The 21312-nt window shown below is 33.5% G+C and overlaps 1 protein-coding gene across 3 annotated transcripts in view; it reads left to right on the top strand.

Annotated features, from left to right (window-relative positions):
• Positions 1-21312, top strand: part of LOC108701391 (titin) — a 234891-nt gene that overhangs the window by 126196 nt on the left and 87383 nt on the right. For all 3 annotated transcript variants that reach the window (XM_041576219.1, XM_041576221.1, XM_041576220.1), the window contains 32 exons: positions 57-140; positions 236-316; positions 416-499; positions 599-679; positions 773-829; positions 925-1008; positions 1111-1278; positions 2929-3009; positions 3693-3776; positions 4579-4650; positions 4926-5015; positions 5438-5500; positions 5760-5840; positions 6668-8461; positions 9483-9533; positions 10068-10463; positions 10977-11252; positions 11415-11690; positions 11798-11937; positions 12383-12509; positions 12606-12869; positions 13261-13527; positions 14705-14968; positions 15068-15207; positions 15295-15421; positions 15640-15906; positions 16005-16271; positions 16548-16814; positions 16897-17036; positions 17303-17429; positions 18499-18641; positions 21139-21262. In XM_041576219.1, the coding sequence (XP_041432153.1) occupies positions 57-140; positions 236-316; positions 416-499; positions 599-679; positions 773-829; positions 925-1008; positions 1111-1278; positions 2929-3009; positions 3693-3776; positions 4579-4650; positions 4926-5015; positions 5438-5500; positions 5760-5840; positions 6668-8461; positions 9483-9533; positions 10068-10463; positions 10977-11252; positions 11415-11690; positions 11798-11937; positions 12383-12509; positions 12606-12869; positions 13261-13527; positions 14705-14968; positions 15068-15207; positions 15295-15421; positions 15640-15906; positions 16005-16271; positions 16548-16814; positions 16897-17036; positions 17303-17429; positions 18499-18641; positions 21139-21262 (6567 nt within the window). The remainder of the gene's footprint in view (positions 1-56; positions 141-235; positions 317-415; positions 500-598; positions 680-772; positions 830-924; positions 1009-1110; positions 1279-2928; positions 3010-3692; positions 3777-4578; positions 4651-4925; positions 5016-5437; positions 5501-5759; positions 5841-6667; positions 8462-9482; positions 9534-10067; positions 10464-10976; positions 11253-11414; positions 11691-11797; positions 11938-12382; positions 12510-12605; positions 12870-13260; positions 13528-14704; positions 14969-15067; positions 15208-15294; positions 15422-15639; positions 15907-16004; positions 16272-16547; positions 16815-16896; positions 17037-17302; positions 17430-18498; positions 18642-21138; positions 21263-21312) is intronic.

Below are 21312 nucleotides of genomic sequence, written 5' to 3'. Positions count from 1 at the left end.
GATATTAAAAAAACACTGCTTTTCAAAATACTGAAACATAACTAATATATTTAAAGCTAAGCAAGTTGCAAAGAGACCATTACCAAAGGACAAATCTCAGACTGTGGTGTCTAAAAAGGATGTTGCTACTAGCATAAAAGGTAACTATCATAGGAGTAAATTTCCTATTTAAACATTCTTAAGCAACATACATCTGAGTAGAGACCTACAGACTAATTTAGCAATATCTTTAAAGAACAAGAGAAACAACAGAAAACAGAGTTGGATGAAACTGACCTGGTAGCTCTCAGAAAGCAAACAGAACTATCAGCTGAAGGTATATCAGATTTATTATGCAGTCTTATTGAATACTTTATATAGTAGGATTAGAAATAATAAATGCATCAATGTACTAAAATAATTACTATTTTCTAAGTATTGAAAGTACAGAAGAAAACAGCTCTATTAGAAAAAAAACCCATCCCAGCTCCCCAGAAAGATGTGATCACCCCCGAACAAGGTATATATCATTCAATGAAACATTTTATTTTATACAAACATTGAATTCATTCTTGTGAGTGGAAATACAATAAAGGAACAAAAACAAATCTTTTTAAAGCACCTGCAGTTACCAAGGTGATTTATCCAGAAAAAGAAGTTCCTATATCAATTCCCAAAAAGCAAATCCTCCATGTTGAAGGTATATATATCCATACAATAGTCATTCTATGTTTAGTAATTGTATGGCTGAATAAAATACACTAAACCAATACTAATATCTTTATAAATGTAGAGGTGGCCAAGAAACCAACGGCTGCTTCCAAAAAAGAAGCTGTTTCTCCGGTGGAAGGTATCATTTCTTTGTATTTGATTTTATGTTTGTAAGTTGTTTTTGTTTTATGTGTATTTTGTCTAAATTTATATGTTTTACTAATATCTTTAAAGTTTCTGCAACACCAAAGAAACCAACCATAGAAGAAAAGCAGGGAGTACGTATTACTAAAAAAGAAATAGCTTCTCCAGCTAAAGGTATAATACAAATAGAGATTTGTCTATACGTGTTTGTCTTTTTGGCGATTTGTCAGTTTTTGTTTGACTGGCAAAACACTAATGTCCAACTAATATCTTTAGAATCTGAATTTGTACCTATGGTACCACCTTCAGAAGACAAAATGCCTGTTAGAGTTCCGGAGGATGTAGCTCCTCCTTTGTCTGAAGTGCCAGAATCAAAACAGAAAAGAGTAAATGAAGAGAAAACCTCAGTTCGTGTTTCTAAATCAGAAGTCACACCTGTGGCAGGTATATTTATATAAAATAAATGTGTAAGTTACCATACTAAATGGTAATATCTGTTATCAGAGTATCCCATGAAATTCAATGTGTTACGCTTGGTTCCGTATACATACAAGTGAATTAAAACATATTTTTGATAGATATTTAGTAATTAAAGATATGGGAGTTATCTGGAATACCTGTGACTTTGCGATTTTCTGTATACTGTTTTTTTTTCCATAATTTGAATCACCAGGCATGATGGTTTGCTGTTAGTATTGATTCATGCTAGATTAGTTATGATCAATAGTTGATAATTGATTCTTAAAGGGGTTGTTTTTTTAGTTAACTTTTAGTATAATGTAGAGGGTATATTCTAAGACAATTTGCAATTAGTTTTTATTTTTTATTTATATTTATTATTTGTAGTTTTTAGAGTTATTTAGCTTTTTATTCAGGTGCTCTCCAGTTTTCAATTTCAGTGATCTGATTGCTAGGGTCCAAGTTTCCCTAGCAACCATGATTTGAATAAGAGACTGGAATATGAATAGGAGAGGCCCTGAATGATGAGTACTAAAAAGTAGCCAAAAAGCTGGAAAGAGTCAGAAGAAAAAGGCAAATAGTTAAAAAAAACTATAACAAATAAATAATAAAGACCAAATGAAAAGTTGATTAGAATTGGCCATTCTATAACATATTAAAAGATGACTTAAAGGTTAACCATCTTTTTATGAATGTGTTGAATAGCTTATCTGCTCTGTATACTGCATATTCATATGGCATCTAAATATACAGATATATTTTAAGCAGAACAGAGGTAAACAACATTTTTTGATATCTCATTAAATTAAAGTGAAGAATTAATCGAGAATAAGAAATACTTTGCAATAAAAACAAACTCATTATTAAAGGTTGACCGTTAGAGGAAATAACTTGAACCATATTTGAACATTGTTGATAAGTTCAAATACATTGTACATTTGTATTATAATGTCTATATGCATACTATTAGGTATATACATTTTAAATATTGAAGCATCATTTTCTGCCTTTAGCTACATTTATCATGCAAATAAAAAATATCCCATTTGTAAACAACTTTCTGACTGTCAAAAAACTTTCTTACTCTGTTCCATGTTATTAATATTACTATAATAATGAAGTATTTTTTCCCTTATTTTTCTTGCCTTTGGGTACTCCTAATTCTTCTTCATCTTCCAAAGTTTATAATCAGTGTCTCAAATATCTATATTTATTGCTTATTCCAGCAGCCCCTTTGTAATAGTAACCATTATCTAAACAGGTATTCATGTATTTTAGTTCCAGTCTACTAATGTACTCATTTATTGTACTATATTAATCCATCTTCAAGAGGAGACAAATATAAAATAGATTTTTTGCCATTACATCAGAAGTAAATATGATGCCTTTTTATTGCTAACGATATAAAAAGCAAGTTTCCAGCATTCTTTATTCTTTTCATCAGGTGATTATGTCCTCTAGATATGATCTTTGTTACAATATAGATTTGCCTGCATTGCGCGTCTTAAGTGAAAATTTGCATAAAAAATAAAACCTTCTTTCACTTAGGTTCAATCTTTTTCTTCTTATAAAGAAACATTGCCATTTAATGAGAGACTCTACATCTTAGTAAAAATTTAATTATTTTCTTCAAAGCTCCAGAGGCCAAAAAGAAGATAATACCTGGAAAACCAGCTCCTGAAGCTCCTGAGAAAGTGGAGCTCAAGCCATTTAAAGGTATAGAAGAATTGCAGAAAATGAAGAAATTGATGTTATCTGGTTGTTTGTGCTTGTAAAAAATAATCTTTGGTAGTATCTTGAATAAGTTATAATGTTTGTTTTGTGTATCCACCATAGCAGACTTTTATTACTGCCTCTTTTTCCCTTCATAACGGTATCCATATACTTTACATGCTCTAGTAGAATCAATCAGGGATTTAAACAGCTCCTGGAAGTGGTGGGAGAGAGTACAGCATATGCTTACCATAAAATGCATATGGTAAGGGTTCATTGGCAGATTCCCCCATCCAACTCTACAAACTCACTAGTATAAGAACTCTGTATAAATATCATGTTATTGTATAAAATGCCCTGTGCAAAACCATGCTCACAGAAATTTTGTTCATTGTAATAGCAGATAGATGGACACATATGTGAGACACATGTATTAGGTCATTACAATGCACTAATTATGATCAATTCTGAATTGATAAAATTTTTTTAATAAAGCTAGTTCCAATAATAGAAAAATCCCCCTTAGTACAATAACCCCTGTATCCTCCTAGTGGATGATAGTGCACTGGGTTCATAAAAATACTAGTCATAACCTAACAGCAATGATATAGGTATTTCATTTCCTGGATGACAGTTGAAAAGCTGCTATTCTAAAGAAAAAAAATAAATGGAATATCTCTTTAAAGAACCAGAAGCTGAAAAAAAGGTCCCCCGTAGAAAAATACCTGAGGTTACTCCACCACAAAAGGAAGAAATTACCCTAAAAAAAGGTAGGGAGTCCACATGGTTTTTCAAAACATACTAATAAAGGAAATTGACTAAATCATCTAAAATATACTATAATTAAGAATTGAATACATAACACCCAAGGCATTTGTGATAAAGTAATTATTATTATTATTTTTATTAAAACAGGGATAATAATGCAGCATTTACATTTAGAAATGCTTGAAAAAGACTACCACATACTAGCATTTAATAGTACACTAATAGCTAACTTTAACTCAAACCCAGCTTTAAAAATGCTTTCTGCAATTTCTATAATTTCTATAATTCATGTCATATATATATTTTTTAATTAATTATACCATAAAAAATCCTGAACTCCTAAAAATGCAATGCATGCCTGTCTGATAACAACTAGGTTTTATCTTCCTAAAGTTTCCATTAAATAGTGAGTTCAATTTGGAATTTTATCTATACTATGAAAATAGATCTCTATCCAAAATAAATTAAAGTTCTAATTGGGATTCCTGACATTTTCTAGTATTTTCCCAGCAGTTTAAATGTAACCATTTTTATTAACCTTTTTTTCTTAAAGCAAAATAACCCGAAGGAAGCTAAACACTCATACTTCCTTATTATGTAAGGGAAAATGGAAGACAAAACCAAATCTATGAATGGTGTACATATTTGATCTGATATTATTCTTAATTTGTCTGTCATATAATGTGTAATTTGTCCCACTTTGTGTAAACTCTTACTTAAATATGTAATGGCGTCTCACATTTGAGTTCTATATTAAGTAGTTCAAAACATCTGAAGGGTAAAAGAAAAATCTTTTTCTTTAAGTTGTAAAACCCAAGAAGGAAGCTGAAGAACCTCCTACAGAAAAAGAAGTTGAAAAGGTTAAAAAGCCAGCAGGTAATTTACATACAGTATTTTATGCTGGCAGCAAGTAGCTACACCTGTCTGTATAAAAGCATGTTTGGTGTTAATTTCTTCTTTTTGTTATTGTTTCATTTTATGTTCCTGTTTCTTTAAACGTCCAGCATATTCTATGTTACTTTTAACTTATCAGAACAGTATGCATAGCAAAGAAAAGATAGTTTCAGACATATTTGCTTCTTCCAGAAATTGGCTTTCTGTTTCTCATAAATTCTCATACCCTAAACTAAAATCTGGATACTATTTTTAAGTGCCAGAAGTTCCCAAAAAGAAAGAGCCAGAGATTACACCATCTGTGTTGAAAAAAGAAGAACCCAAACCAGTAGCAGAACCCGCTAAAGGTATACACATTTCTGCAATGCTTACTGAAACAGAAGCTGGGTCTTATTTGAGACAAAGATAAGAGATTTTTCTTGTCTGTGTTGTATGTGCATTTAATATGACTCTTTAGCAGCTTATTCAAGATACACCCCTTTCTGCTTTCGGTGTCCTAACTGCTTTGATATATCCCATTTTGAATGCATTAAAATCATCTTAATCTAAATACTTGAAATGTTATTTGCAAAATGCTCTTAAACTTCTTTCTTAAAATGTATGTCTCATTTATGTTCTTGAGTAAAACATATCTTTACAATATTTAAATACTAATTATCTTTATTTCCAGGTGTTTTGTTGCATTGTCTTCTAAAATACAACTGTGCAGATGTGATTTTTGATATGCTTTAACTTATCATATTATTTATTATGTTTAAAATTCCAATAGCCCCTGTTGCAGCTAAGCCTTCTCCAGTGCCAGCAGCTGAAGCAAAACCATCACCTGTAGAAGGTAGGCTGATGTGCAGCAAGTTTTGGTCTGAATACCTTGTAAAATAATAGATAACCTGTGCCATAATCAGTAAGATTGTTATATAATATGGTACAGCTTTTATAGACACAGCCTTAAAGTATAGGTGATATGAATTATAGTCTCTCTCTCTCTCTCTCTCTCTCTCTCTCTCTCTCTCTCTCTCTCTCTCTCTCTCTCTCTCTCTGACAAGTGTGCAATTTCCTTGTGTGATCTTCTTTTACTATATTCCACATTACAGCTGTCCCATCGCCAAAACCAAAGGAGGAAGCAGCTGCAGTTACAGCTCCTGTCACAACTCCAGTTATTGGAAAGAAAGCAGGTATGATGTTGTTATGCTTAGCACAAGCTATAGAGTAATGGTAATTTAACAAAGTTTATCAACATTGAACAAGTGGCTGCTCATGTTTGCTTCTGGAAAAGCTCAAAAATGCACACATACTTTCACTTAATAATTTTATAAATATGTTAAATTAGGCTCTGGTATAGGCTCTGGTATAGGCTTTTATATGTAGGGAAGGTGCTCCACCCCAAAAAGTAACTATGACAATGAAAGAGCAAAAATGTTACGATTATCAAATAAATCGCAGTTGAAAAGAAGAAATCCCAACAGGACTGTTTAGCAGACAATTGAATACAATTAATATAAGAACTGTTATAACTAGATAACAAGTTTCCATTTTTGTATAACTTGAGTCTACAGTATATTTGGTACCAGCATCTACTTGAAAATGGTGACAGACAAACATGCTATTGCCCTGCAAAAGTCATAACGGAAATTATGATAAATATGTACGTTTATTATCAAGCAACTTGCTGTCACCATACTGAAATATCCCAGAATACAAATAGATGTACATCTTTCTTACTGAATACCAAATACTATAAAACTACTTTTTAACATATTTATGTATAGATAAGTTATGAAATATTAACAACTCCTACATGTCTTTTTATCTATTCTGATCTGTGTTATGTGTATTTGTTTTGTCACTTTTTGTTATATTATTTATGTCCAGATAATTTAACTTTATGAAAATGTGTTTTACTGTATTCTGTTTTGTTATGTGTGATTTGTGTTTAAGGCAATATCTTTCTTACTATGTATTGGAGACCCTTACATGTAAATTAAATATAAAACCTTTGTAGCTGCAGAGAAATCTGATGTCCCAGTAACAAAAAAACAGAAAGGTAAGATGTCATCTTTTGAAGAGAGCAAGACGGAAGCAGTACAAACAGCCATTTTAGTATCTGCTGACAAACTAGTTGCCATAAAAGAAGATATAGGTTTTAAAGCAGAAGAGCTTATTACAGATATTATAAAAGAAGAAAGGTTGGTGATAGCTCTGGAAGGAGAAAAACTGCATTATAGTCTCCAAGAGAATGTAGTAGAAAAATGGGAGTCAGAGGAAATTCACTATATTGAGAAGGTGCCTGAACATGAAGAAGCACTACAAATCCAGATAAGACCAGAAGAGACTATTGATACCATAATAAAGCATAGAATTGTTGTTGAGGAATTGCCTGATAAGCAAAAGAAGAAAGAGGAGACTGTAGAAGTGGATGTGCCCTTCACTAAAACCAAAAAAATTGTTCCAGAGTATAAATCTGAAGAATTGCTTGATAAGCCTAGCACAAAAGTTAAGCTGAAGACAGAGGTAAAAACAGAAAGTCAAGAGAAGATAAGGGGTATTTCCCAACAGACAGCCACAGAAGCCAAAAGGAAAATATCAGAAAAAAAGCCAGTAACTGAAGTGCCACAGGAAAAACGTACCAGAAAAATCATGGTGAGTGAAGAAACCCCTACCACAGAAAGAACTACAGAGACAACAATCACAATTGCACCAGAAAAAGAGATTCATTATGTGCAAGAAGAACAAAAACCAGTCCATAGGGAGGACATATTAGAAGTTCAGGTTAAGGTTAAAGATGTAATGGATGCTGAAACCCCTAGAACAAAGCTACATGTTACTCCCAAGGATAAAGTATACCCAGAAGAAGATAAATCTATAAAAACACACATTACACAAATAACAGATGGTGTTATTACGGATAAAAAACCTGTTAAAAAAATCTCCCAGTTAGCAGAAAAGGAAGAGGAGAAGGAAAAACATGCTGTAGCACTTTCAAAGAAAAAGGAAGTAGCAAAAAACACTCCTCTTAAAGACACAGATAGAGAAATTGCTTTGCCACTTAAGAAAGATGATAAGGACATTAATTTAAAAACCCCTGTCATTGTTTCTCCAGAAGATGCAATTAAATATAACGAAAATGAACTAAAAACATGCACAGATGTGTCTGGATTAACAGAGGTAGTCAAAGCTAAAGATATTAAAAAGGAAGAAAAGAAACAAACAGATAAAATTAAGGCTATAACACCCAGAAAGAAAGATTATAGTGCAGTTCCAATCCCATTTGATGAGGCAACCTCAGAACAAAAGAAGGATAGTCTCTTTCCATTACAGAAAATAAGTCTTCGTAAAACTCCGGTTGATATAGAAAAAATTGCATCAAAAACAGCTCCAAAAGAAGAAAAGCCTTTTGTTCCATCTCTTAAAAAAGTAGAAAAAACTAGGACACCAGTAATTGCAGATGAACAGGTTTCATTTGGTAAAGGACTTTTACATATAGAAGATACACCAGGAAAGGTAATCAGCAGAAGTAGCACCCCCACCGGAAGGCAAAAAACTGAAAAAATCAAATCTTTGGACAAAGAAATATCCCCTGTAAGAATACCAGTGAAACTTCAAGTGTCAAGTTCTCAAAAGGCAGAAACTGAATTTGAAATGGAAGAGCTAGAGGATGAGGAAAACTGGGAGCAAGATCTTGAAAGTCTCTCTGAACCAACTGACTATGGTTCTGAAGAAGACATAATGGGTGATGAAACAGGCCAGCCAAAGAGTGGGACAGTGCAAACACCTTCAAAAGCCTACAGCAGACGAGGTGAGGAGTTTCTGAGCTCACCCGCTTTTAAAAGCCTCATTTGCTATTCATCATGTTCACACTTCATTTGCTCTAAAGATTCTTGGATGGAATGCTTACATCATCTGTTTGTGAAGAAATTGATCATCTTTGTTACATTTATAACTGTGTATGTGTGTTTCTCTTCAGAGGGAAAAACATGAACATCCATCAGTCTTCCATAAAGTTTCAACACATTTTCCATTGTCTTTCATTGTTTAATGTCCAACACTTCACATTATTTAAAATCTCATTCATTTTGTTTGTCTTTATGCTTGTGCTTCTTTTCAGAGACAACCCCCCTTTCACATTAAAATCACTGCTACTATTGTATTTTTGTTGCATGTTTCACTTTCTAATATTTTTGTTCTTCTATTATATCATATTTGAATCCATTAAGGGTAGCAGCAATCATTTTTATTCCAATTATTTAACATTCATTTTGAGAATCTTGAATTAGGTCTTTATTTTTTTTCATCAGACAAAATAAAAACCTTCCGGATAAGGGGTATGTTTAATATTAAGGGAGTTAGTTATCGAAGTCCGAATTTTCTGAAAAAACTCCGACCAAATCTGCACTGGGCTTATTTATTAATACACGTTCCCGAAAATTTTGTTTGTGGGGAAAATCTCACGTTTTTTTTTAATTTTTCAACCGAAAACTCAGAATTTTGCCTGAAAACTTCAGGGTATTGCCAAAAACCCAGCGCACATCAAAACATCTTTGGCACTTATGCATTGACTTATATGCAACCCCGACAGGTCTGAGATGCCGTATTTTCAGATTCAGACTTTTCCCATTCCCGAGGTTTAATAAATTCCAAAAAATTTGTGATTTTTTAAAAAAAAAAAAAAACACAAATTTTTTGTGCATTCGGAGTTTAGTAAACAAGCCCCTAAATGTTTGTCACCCCTTACGTAAAGATAAAAGTCATCCTTTTTTGGATACTTAAAAGAACAACATGAACTCTAAACGCACTACTAATATTTGATTTCACTTTAGACACTAAGGCACCAAAAGACGATGCTGCAAAGGGTAAAAGCCCAATCAAAGGTGAGAAGTGCACTTTGCATGCAGAAATATTAATTTTTATTTTCATTATAAATTTATTTTAATGTTGCACAGTTTAAAATTCTCATCATGCTGTCATTGCCAATTATTGTCATTGCATTGTTTTAGTGAGATCTTTGCCTTTGACTATGAAGGAAATACAGCATATTGTCTGCTTTACTAAATGCATTAACCTATTATCATGTCACCTTGCTAAACTAAACAGAGTATTAGCATTATACTATAAATACCAAGCAAACAAAAACAGAATGAGCAGTTTACAAATAAACCATTACAAATCATATTTCAGGTTTCACCAGTTTGAATTTCAGTATTTTTCCCTCAAGATATTCATTGATATTTTAATATTCAGTTTTGCTAGAATTTTGGAAGATTAAAGATTATATGTAAAATGTGCATGTAAAGATGAAAAATAATATATCATATTTGCATTTTGCATACTTTTCTTCAGGACTTTCTTTTAGCCATAAAAATACATTCCTTGAGAATTGTTTAATCTGTACATTTGAATTTTAGCCAAAAAGACACCTTCACCATTAGATGGAGACAAGAGGAGACTACGTCCAGGCAGTGGAGGTGACAAACCTCCAGAAGAGCCAGCTTTTACTTATCAACTGAAGGCTGTTCCCTTGAAGTTTGTGAAAGAGCTACAGGACATTGTATTGGAAGAAGCTGAGTCTGTTGGTTCTTCTGCAATATTTGATTGCCTTATTTCACCATCCACTGCTATAACCACATGGATGAAAGATGGCAGCAACCTGAGAGAAAGCCCCAAGCACAAGTTTATTTCTGATGGCAAAGACAGAAAACTACATATAATTGATGTGCAGCTTTCAGACACTGGAGAGTACACATGTGTAGCTAAGTTGGGAAACAAAGAAAAAACATCAACCGCCAAACTAATTGTTGAAGGTATTTTATGTCTAAAAATAAAATGCAAGCATTGCTCCTCCCCTTTTTAGACAAGGCCGTGTTAATGTTGAGAGGACTATTACCCATTCCTAACTCATAACTGATTCTTTCATTGCCTCAGAGCTTTTACAAATGTTTCCAACTCCAGTAACAGAAATAGTTAGTAGGTTTACTAGTAGAATAACAGAGATATGTTCCTCTCCTCTTCCAATTCAATATTGCCTGCCTCACTATTTTTATCTTGCACCACCTCTCACAGTCAGTGCAATTCAGCAAATTTAATAGTACCTCATTCTTGCCAAAAGCTTAAAACTATCATAGGTTACTTTTAAGCTCTTTTGTTACAAAGTCAGTTACTTTAAATGTACCTTGGAATTCAATTATTCTATATATAACTGTATGATTGTATTATATCTTAATGCATCAATGGCTAATTACACTGTAGTAACATTATTTATTATTATTACAAAGTCAGTGGAATTAAGTGGAGTGTCTGTTTCATTCCCCAAACAGAATTACCAGTGAAATTTGTGAAAACATTAGATGAAGATGTTACTGTGGTCAAAAGCCAACCATTATATTTGAGCTGTGAACTTAACAAAGACAGAGACGTTGTCTGGACTAAGAATGGGAAGCAACTTACTGAAGAGCCAGGGAAATACGCTATTAATGTTATTGGCCTACAGCGCACTCTCACTATCATGGCTGCTGATGATCCTGATGCTGGAGTATATACTTGCACGGTGGAAAGTGCAAATATCAAATGTGATTCCAGTGTTAAAGTAATAGGTATGTAATAGTAACAGCATATTTCTGTTAACATTCTAAAATAATTATCCCCTTGAACAAAAGTGCAGAAATAGATGCTAGCAGACACTCCGAACATAAGGGCTAACAATACATAGTCAAAAGTAAAAAAATTTTAAAGTTGCTGTTTTTCCTCTTCTTCAGAGGTAATACGTGACTGGTTGGTTAAGCCACTTCGAGATCAACACGTAAAGCCCAAAACTACTGCTACATTTTCTGCAGATATTGTTAAGGATACACCAAATATTAAATGGTTCAAAGGAGAGGAGGAGATTCCTCTAGAGCCAAATGACAAGACAGAGATATTGAAAGATGGAAATCATATATTTTTGGTCATTAAAAATGCTAATCCAGGTGATGTTGGAGAATATTCTGTTGAAGTTGAAGGAAAAAGAGTCACCGCAAAGCTCACCCTTGGAGGTACCGCACAAGCATGATTTTACATTTTCTTGTTCTTCAGATGATTTTTACAGACAACCTAATGAGATAACTCCTGTGCAAAATGAAAATGGTATTTTTTGTTTCAGAGCGTGAAGTTGATTTGCTGAAACCTGTGAAAGATGTTGAGATCTATGAGAAGGAAAGTGCATCATTTGACTGTGAAATTTCTGAAGAAGACATTCCTGGAGAATGGAAGTTGAAAGGAGAGATTTTAAGACCATCCCCAGTAAGTGGAATAAAGTCTTATGTGCCATTAAGGTGAGGATTGAGTCAAAGCTTTTACTAACCTCATGGCAAACATTGTTTTAGCCATAGTATGGTTGAACTCTTGTTACAAAGTCACTCATTATGGCTTAAACAGCATTCTTTACCCAAGTCCAAATTATCAATATAAATGATTATTTAGTAATAGTAATATTAGCTCCAAATAGCAACCAAGGATCTAAACAGGCTTTGGATTGTATTATTCCCCAAACCCATGGCAACTGCATAATTCAAAATACCAGGTGTACTAATTTAAGATAATTTGCTTACTATACTGGCTTCATGATCTGTAAACTAGTAGCCTTAGAAAACCAAAAATACCATGGTGCTTATGTTACTATGACTGACTGAGGGAGATTGAAGGTTGTATAATTTTTAAGAACTAACTGCAAAATACTATTTTCTAGACATGTGAAATTAAAGCAGAGGGAGGAAAACGCTTTCTTACTCTACACAAGGTCAAGGTAGACCAAGCTGGAGAAATTCTTTACCAAGCTCTAAATGCTATAACAACAGCCATCCTTACAGTAAAAGGTAAGTTCATCACATATTACTTCCCAAAATATAGTCAGTGCTTTTAACCATACATTTAACACATATAAACTTCTTCATATAAAATTCCATCTTCAGAAATAGAGCTGGACTTCGCCGTGCCACTAAAAGATGTTACCGTTCCAGAAAAGCGCCAAGCTAGATTTGAATGTGCTCTTACACGTGAAGCAAATGTCATATGGTCCAAAGCTTCAGATATTATCAAGGCCGGGGACAAATTTGACATTATAGCTGATGGAAAGAAGCACATTCTTGTCATTAATAACTCTGCTTTTGATGATGAAGGGGAATACACTGCAGAGGTTGAAGGCAAAAAATCAACAGCAAAACTTACAGTTGAAGGCAAGTTGTTCATAAGTAGAGATGGGTATAGAAACTTGGATTTCACCAGAATACATGGAAATGAACCAAAACTCTCAGTTTAGACTGAATGTTATAAAATACAAAAATATAGATTCAAAGTTAAAAAAACTGAAAACATTCTTTTCAATTCTTTAAATACACTTCAAAATATTATTAATATTAGTATAATTAGTATCTGCTGAGTTACAGTCTCTGTTATTTACTATCTTTGGAAAAATATCAAGTTTCTATTATAGGAAACATTTTTACTATTATACATAATGTTAGAAAAAAAATATGCCCATCTCTGCATTTAACATAGCTTTCCTATATGATCCAGGCCAAACTAATAGCTCTTGCACAGTATGTTAATTAGATGCCTTTATTGCAGGTGTAAGACTTAAGTTTATTTCACCACTCAAAGATCAGACTGTCAAAGAAGGAGAGACAGCTCACTTTGAATTTGAACTTTCCCATGAAAAAATGCCTGTTACCTGGTACAGAAATGACAAGAAACTTCACACAAGTAAAACAGTTCTCATCTCAGAAGATGGCAAGAAACATAAGCTTGAAATCAGAGAAGTAACTTTAGATGACATCTCCCAGATTAAAGCAGAAGTCAAAGGCTTAAATACAACTGCAAATCTAAAAGTCTTAGGTATGATATGTATGGAACATATTTTGCTTTCTTAACCTTCTTCATTTTTCATTCTACTGAGATTATCTACATTTCTACTTATGTGCTACACTCGCTCCAACATCCCATTCTTGGCTTTCTGTGTTTAGCCAAATTTCCTTTGTTCTTTTCTTTTTTGCATCTTTGAAACTCACCTTTCAACATTCCATTGTTTCCTATAATTTTTAGGCGAATCTTTCTTTCTTTATTCTCTTCTCTAACACTGTGGGTCTTTCACCACTATCTACTCTTTTACCATAAAGCTCATGTATCTTTCAAAGACTCTTCTCTTCTTCAGAACTCTGTTTGCTTTCTCAAGATGCTTGTGACCATCTGCCTCAGTCTTTTTTAAAAAATTGGGAAGATGAAACTGAGCCTATTATGTGAAATAATGCAAGAAATATGCTTCAAAGCCTGGGCAAAATTAGGCTTATCTCTTTAATGTGTTCTTGTGCTTATAATGCCACTACATGTTACCTTTTAATAACAATAAAATCTGTTTAGCCTCACATATACTAAGGTGCATTTGCTATATATCCAGTTCAGACAGCTAGATTTACTAAAATTGTATACACATCATAATCTCATATATTCCAAGTAGTAAAAATACTCTTATTTGCCCCCCTCCACACAATATTTACTAAGCTGCTATTTTCATTTAGATTGTTGCTGTCAGTGCTCTCTAATGACTTCATTTTCTCATCCCCAAGCTCCATCCTCATGCTTAAATGCTACCCTGTTAATAATGGCTGCATCACAACTAACTGCTAGACTCTGGCCATTAGTCTACTATTTTCTCTGAAACATGTCATGTCAGTAACTCCCTCTTTGTTTCCATTTGTTTCTGTTAGTTATTCATGAATCAGTTAACACATAATATCTTGAAAACAAGGAATCTTTCTTCCCACTATTACCATTATACCCTGTTAGTTTTTCATGAATCAATTAACATGTAACATCTTGAAAACAAGGAACCTTTCCTTCCACTATTACAATTATACCCTGTTTTTCTTGTTGTGTCTAAATATTGTTTGCTGTGTGTTCACCAAATATAAATAAACACAAAGAGGTGGCTTAATCTTCCTAAATGCGGTGCATACCCCAAAAATATTTGTTTTGCAACCACAAGTTGATCTAAATTGCATCAATCTATTTACAGAGGCTGATCCTTACTTTACTGTAAAATTACAAGACTACACCGCTGTGGAGAAAGATGATGTCACTCTTGAGTGTGAGCTTAGCAAAGATGTACCAGTGAAATGGTTCAGAAATGGCCAAGAACTTAAGGCTTCAAAGACTGTATCTATGAAAACTGATGGCAAACGCAAAATTCTAACAATTAAGAAAGTTGAAGATAAGGATAGAGGAGATTATGAATGTGATTGTGGAACAGATAAGACAAAGGCTGTTGTGAACATTGAAGGTGAGTTACTGCCTTTACAAAGAGCAATGAGAGAGGTGCCAGGACTGTAAATTTAATTGGGCAAAGGATGGAATCCATAATTGTGTTTCTTACTTTCAGCTCGTGTGATTAAAGTGGAACGCCCCTTGTATGGAGTAGAGGTGTTTGAAGGTGAGACAGCACGCTTTGAGGTTGAAATCTCAGAACCTGACGTTCATGCTCAATGGAAACTAAAAGGAGAAACCTTATCCCCATCACCTGTAAGTAGTCTAGGCTCTGGACAAAAATCCCAAGATTAACATGTAACTATTTGTTGACTGAATGAATTTCTTTTATATGAAAAACAGGACTGTGAAATCATAGAAGATGGAAAGAAACATGTCCTTATACTTTACAATTGCAAACTGGATATGACTGGAGAGATTTCCTTCCAGGCCGCAAATGCCAAAAACCAAGCAAATCTGAAAGTGAAAGGTATGGATGTATTCTAATGCTTATAAACTCAACAATTTGTTGGACACATCAATGTTGTGCTGTTTCAAATCAGTCACCACTTTTCAGCTCATTTCCTCAATGTTCTCTGGTTTAAAAAATGCTGGTGCTTCTTGCTGTCAAAACTGATATTGTCTAACTGTGTATAGTTCTCTTCAAAATGAACAAATACTTAAAGTGCCTCATATATATTTTTTTAGAACTTCCGCTCATCTTCATCACTCCACTCAGTGATGTCAAGGTGTATGAAAAGGATGAAGCAAGATTTGAATGTGAGGCATCAAGACTGCCTAAAACTTTCCGTTGGCTGAAAGGAACACAGGAACTGCAGGCAGATGATAAGCATGAGATTGTTGCCGAAGGCACAAGACATGCACTTGTGATAAAATCAGTTGCCTTTGATGATGAAGCCAAGTACATGTTTGAAGCAGAAGACAAGAGAACAAGCGCTAAACTAATCATTGAAGGTATGTGACTGCCTAAACAAACATTTATAACCTCAACTGTCCATGTGAAATTGTCATGTCAAATTGTTTTCACAACTAATTTTGTTTCTCTCACAAAGGCATCCGTCTTGAGTTTGCTGCACCACTTAAAGATGTGACTGTTAAAGAACAAGAAACAGCAGAATTTACCACAGAGCTATCACATGACAACATTCAGGTTACCTGGTATAAAAATGATCAGAGATTGCATCCTAGCAAAGCTGTGTCGATGCACGATGATGGGAAGTTCCACACTATTAAATTCAAAGATGTTACTCTGGACGACACTTCACTGATAAAAGTGGAAGTTATGGGAAAAGCCTGCACTGCCCAACTAACTGTGCTTGGTATGTAGATTAAAACAATGTTTTTAATTCATCAAACTTGTTCCTGGCTGTCAGTAAATGTTCTTGACAATCAGGAAAGAATTAATAAACAAAATGCTGGGAATACATTTCGATTTAATAATTCTGCTCCTTAGCCCTTTTTGGCTTTTTGTGAATTCGAAGTATAGTGGTGACATAAACATCTTTAAAATCATTATATTTAGCATCCACTGTATGCAGTCATGCTGAGTTGGAATATTGTCTTAATATGCTAAAGTAAAAAACATGTACTTGCAGAGGGAGACCCCTACTTTACAAGTAAACTCCAGGATTACACAGCTGTAGAGAAAGATGAAGTCATTCTGCAGTGTGAAATCAGTAAAGCTAAAGCACCTGTGAAATGGCTCAAAGATGGCCAGGAAATGATTCCATCAAAGAATGTCGCCATTCAAACTGATGGCAAGAAGCGCATCTTAGTTATCAAGAAGACTTCCAAGAAAGACATAGGCGAATACACTTGTGATTGCGGAACAGATAAAACCATGGCAAAACTAAACATTGAAGGTAAAACAGTTAATCAAAACACCATACAACCATAAAACATGTGTTTGTATTTTTTAACTTTCACATTTTTTACTTTTTTAAGAACGTGATATTAAGGTCGTCCGACCTCTGTATAGCGTTGAGGTTGTAGAGACAGAGACTGCCCGATTTGAAACTGAGATATCTGAAGAGGATGTTCATGCCACATGGAAACTTAAAGGAGATGCCGTGCATGCTTCTTCAGTAAGAATTCCCTTCCTCCTCTGTGCATAAAAATAATTTGGTTATCATATTAATAGGTGGTGCATTTCTGTTTCCCCTTTGTGCTTTTCAATTTTTGTGTTCTTTAAATGCATTCTTTGTAATGAATACATTATCTGGATACATTCACTTTATCTTTAGATCAAGGGTCTATTGACCAATAATAATTATAATTATGATTATATTATAATTAATAAAAATAACATTAATGAGCAAGCACTAATAAAACAACATTTAATTTTTTTAAGGACTGTGAAATTAAGGAAGAAGGAAAGAAACATTTCCTTATACTTTACAATGTACGCATGGATCAAGCAGGAGGAGTTGACTTCCAAGCAGCAAATGCTAAATCAAGTGCTCACCTAAAAGTTAAAGGTAAAGAATTTTTGTGGAAATTTTTTGACAAACCTAAACTCATCAGCCTCATCAATTTATTCTGCACTTAGAGGTGGAATTTTACATTAGTTTTTATGTAGCAGTTGTTGGAAATTGTTGTTGGGGATCCAACAGACAACTTCAGAAGAGTTAGGAAGCAAACTCATTGAATTGTACCAGTAACACAAGGGTATTGACTGCCTCTGTACAACATTGAAAAAAGCAAACCAGTGAATGGTCAGCATAGACTGCAAGCCAATTTACTAAAAAATTTCAATTGAGATAAGCTGAATTTTATAATAGGCACGCACATATGTCCTTGAAGGTTCAGCCATCTCACCCTTTAATGACCACGGGGAGTAATTATTTTGAGTTACTTCCTTTTGCATTTCATTATACATTTATTAATAATTTGTGTTATTAGTAATGGAGATATATCGGTATAATATATTCAGACTCTGCACTGCATAAGGTGGTTGTTTTCTAAAAGTTAATGTGCAGTGGCATATGTATTGCAGATTCTTCACTGATTCATCATTAACACATTTGGCATTTAACTTTTTGAAACAATGTTTTTTTGCTTCTGATTAAATTCAAAATGTATAATGAATGGTTGTGCAACAGGCTGTTATGAAAGAAAAGACTTGCTGTGTTGGCAGCTAAGTGACCTCTTGAACATTGTGGTTTCTTTTTTGGTAAGTGCCAAAAAATTGATTGACAGCAACAGATAGCATAATAAGTTGTCAGCTGTCCACGTCCAATAGAAGCTCTGCTATTTTAGAAAGCATATACCATATGTAGAATGAGGCCTGTGTGTGATTGGTGGGTGAACAGATGCTGTAGAATTTTACTGCTGACTGGTCAATGTAAGGAAACACCGTATGCAAATTGAAGAAGGCCAAGCCCCTTTTTCACTCCCACTGGGCTAATCTCAGTGGGCGACCTTAAGTAGTTTCAGTGCAAACTACTGCACCCTTAAGGGAAGTCGCAATGAAGATCAGAAGGTGAGGGGACATAGTATTTCTTGGAGGAAGAAATTAATGGATAATGTCTTCTTCTACTGGAAAAGCCCGCCTAATCGGCCTGCTTAGGCCCCTGAAGGATGTTTCGGTAACAGCTGGGGAATCGGCTACCTTCGAGTGTGAGCTCTCCTATGAGGGAATACCTGTGGAATGGTTCCTTAATGATCAAAAACTGGAGCCTAGTGACAAGGTATGTAACTCTAAATATGTCTCAAGCATGACTGCCATATCACAAACCTAGTATCATACAAAGATATAAATACAGAAATGTATATACTGGAACATCAAAAGTTTCCCATAATTTTGAGTTAAAATGCAGCCTCCTTTTTGCATTAACTGCCAGAAATAAGCCTACAAACTTAATATAATTTGTATTCAGAAGTTTATTTTAATTTGTATTCAGAAGTTTTTTTTTTCTCTTGTATTAAAATACAAAGCTAACAAACATATATAAGAACCAGCTTTAAACTGTGAATAACTAAGCAAAGATAAATTAAGATACGAAAAAACATTTTCTACAATGTGTCAATTATTATATTCATCCTAAATGGTGTTCCAAAAATTCCTCCCTTAATCAGCCATTCCTTCAGATAATTGTAATGGATTGTGCATATATGGGGATTAGCAAGCTTGAAAATTCTATTTGAGGAAATTGATAGCATAGCTTTGCAGCCAGAGATGTACCCTACAACATGTCTTGCTTGCTATTTTTAACCCTGCTTCAAGTGCTCCATTTACATTTTAAGATACCAGTGAGTGAAGTTGTTTTAACACATGTACTTAATATTAAAGCATTTGGTGGGAAATCTAACAATGAGAAAACATAGTTTATCATTTATATATGCCAGTGTTTATATTTTTAAAGTGTGCAGTAAAGAAGATTGTTTGAAAGTATATAAAATTACTTAAAATAATGTTAAATGATAAATATTGCTGATGGGTGTTAAATAATATTTTGAATGTTTGCCTATTTTCTGCACATAAAATCCAATACCTAGTACATTTCCTCAGATTTTGATGTATATTTAATATTGTACTATACTAATTATAAGATGGATGTGCCTTGATATAACCAATCTAAACTAATAGACTCTAAGTTACTTAAGTTTCTTCAAAATAAGTGAAATACGAGTGATTTCCTCAGTATCTGAAGCTATTTATAATAAATATATTTAAACATTAATTTGATGGCATAAATATCTTACAAAACAACCTTTTCTGATTGCTGCGTTTATTTGTAAATGTCCTAATAATACAGTATTGTTACAAGTACATTTATAAATATACAACAATTACATGCAATATGTATTGTGTAACTAGAACCAAATAGTAATTTAGGAATGTTCAGATGAATTGGCGGCATTGCAATAAAAAAAAAAAAAAAAAACAACGGTTAACTTGAAAAATCTAAAATACACTAAATGATAAAGGCCCCAATGCGGGCCGAAACGTTGGATGCACGATGATATGTGAATAAAAGCACCATTATTTATCAAAACTGGAGTGCTGGTCCATCTCCATCCTTTGATGATTATATATATATATATATATATATATATATATATATATATATATATATATATATATATATATATATATATATATATATAGCTTGGGAATTTAGAAAGTCACATTATCTCACTGGAAGGCATATATATATATATATATATATATATATATACAGTATATAGATATATATATATATATATATATATATACACACATAACAAAGGTCGATAAAACAACATATATAATGCCGGTGTACTAATCATTACTTGAACAGCTGACAATGACAAGGGGTGTTTTTACAGTCAGCTAAACTGTCACATTCTCACCAGCTGTTCTCTTCCTAAACTTTCCCACACATTGCAGATAGGTATTTAGATACATTTGCATTAGTTTTTGTAACACATAGCAACCAACTGGCTGTTGCAAACAGCTGCTGATTTGTTGCTATGAGATTGCCCTAACAGTAAATACCGAACAAGAGATCTTGAAAACAAAGTCACAATCCAAGTATAAATTTCAGTTTCTAAAATCCCATTTCCATACCTCATGAAATTGTCTATAGCGGAGGCAGTTATGAAAATATAAGATCTTTTCATGACATACACTTTCTTTACAACAGATTGTGATTCTTTTGTAGAACTTTATATTTACATTTAAATAATACAAATCTGGCAAACATAAAACCTTTTAGTTCAAAATCCCATTAGCATTTAGGCCTATTTACAAATAATAGACACTTTGAACAATGTCCTACTCTATGCTTTGAAACACAAAACTTGTGTTCCTAAATAAAATGCAAACAGTTGTGACTCTATTTGCAGTACTGCTTGTGCTGCATAAAGAGGGGTAATAGGTGGGCAGTTCCTTAATCCAGTAAACCGTGCAGACCACAGCATGATATCACCAATCCTAAAAGCTCCTATAGGACTAATAATAAAGGCCCTCTATCTTAAATTTTCCAGAAATTATTAATGGGGTAATGTTAATATACCCTGTATCACACTATAGCTTGTTTATAGCTATCGTATTCCTTGAACGTGACACCATGATGTTTATTGTAGTGTATAGCTTCTTTCAATATCCTAGTTTCATTTTTATCTTTTACATTAAATTTACCTAGAAATAGATATTTAAAAAAAAAGTTATTTTGAAAATACACTATTCTTTCTGTATTCTAGATTGTCACACGCTCTGAAGGAAGAGTTCACACACTTACCCTTAGGGATGTTCAACTAAAAGATGCTGGGGAAGTCAAACTAACTGCAAAGGATTTCAAGACAGAAGCCAATCTTACTGTTAAAGGTAAAACATGTTATAAATGCTATTTAACAAAGGATTGCAATAATGGGGCA

This window comes from Xenopus laevis, chromosome 9_10L (genome assembly GCF_017654675.1).
Source record: "Xenopus laevis strain J_2021 chromosome 9_10L, Xenopus_laevis_v10.1, whole genome shotgun sequence".
In the NCBI taxonomy this organism is placed as follows: domain Eukaryota; kingdom Metazoa; phylum Chordata; class Amphibia; order Anura; family Pipidae; genus Xenopus; species Xenopus laevis.
The sequence above is the reverse complement of the archived record's forward strand: the minus strand, read 5'-3'. Positions and strand labels throughout refer to the sequence as shown.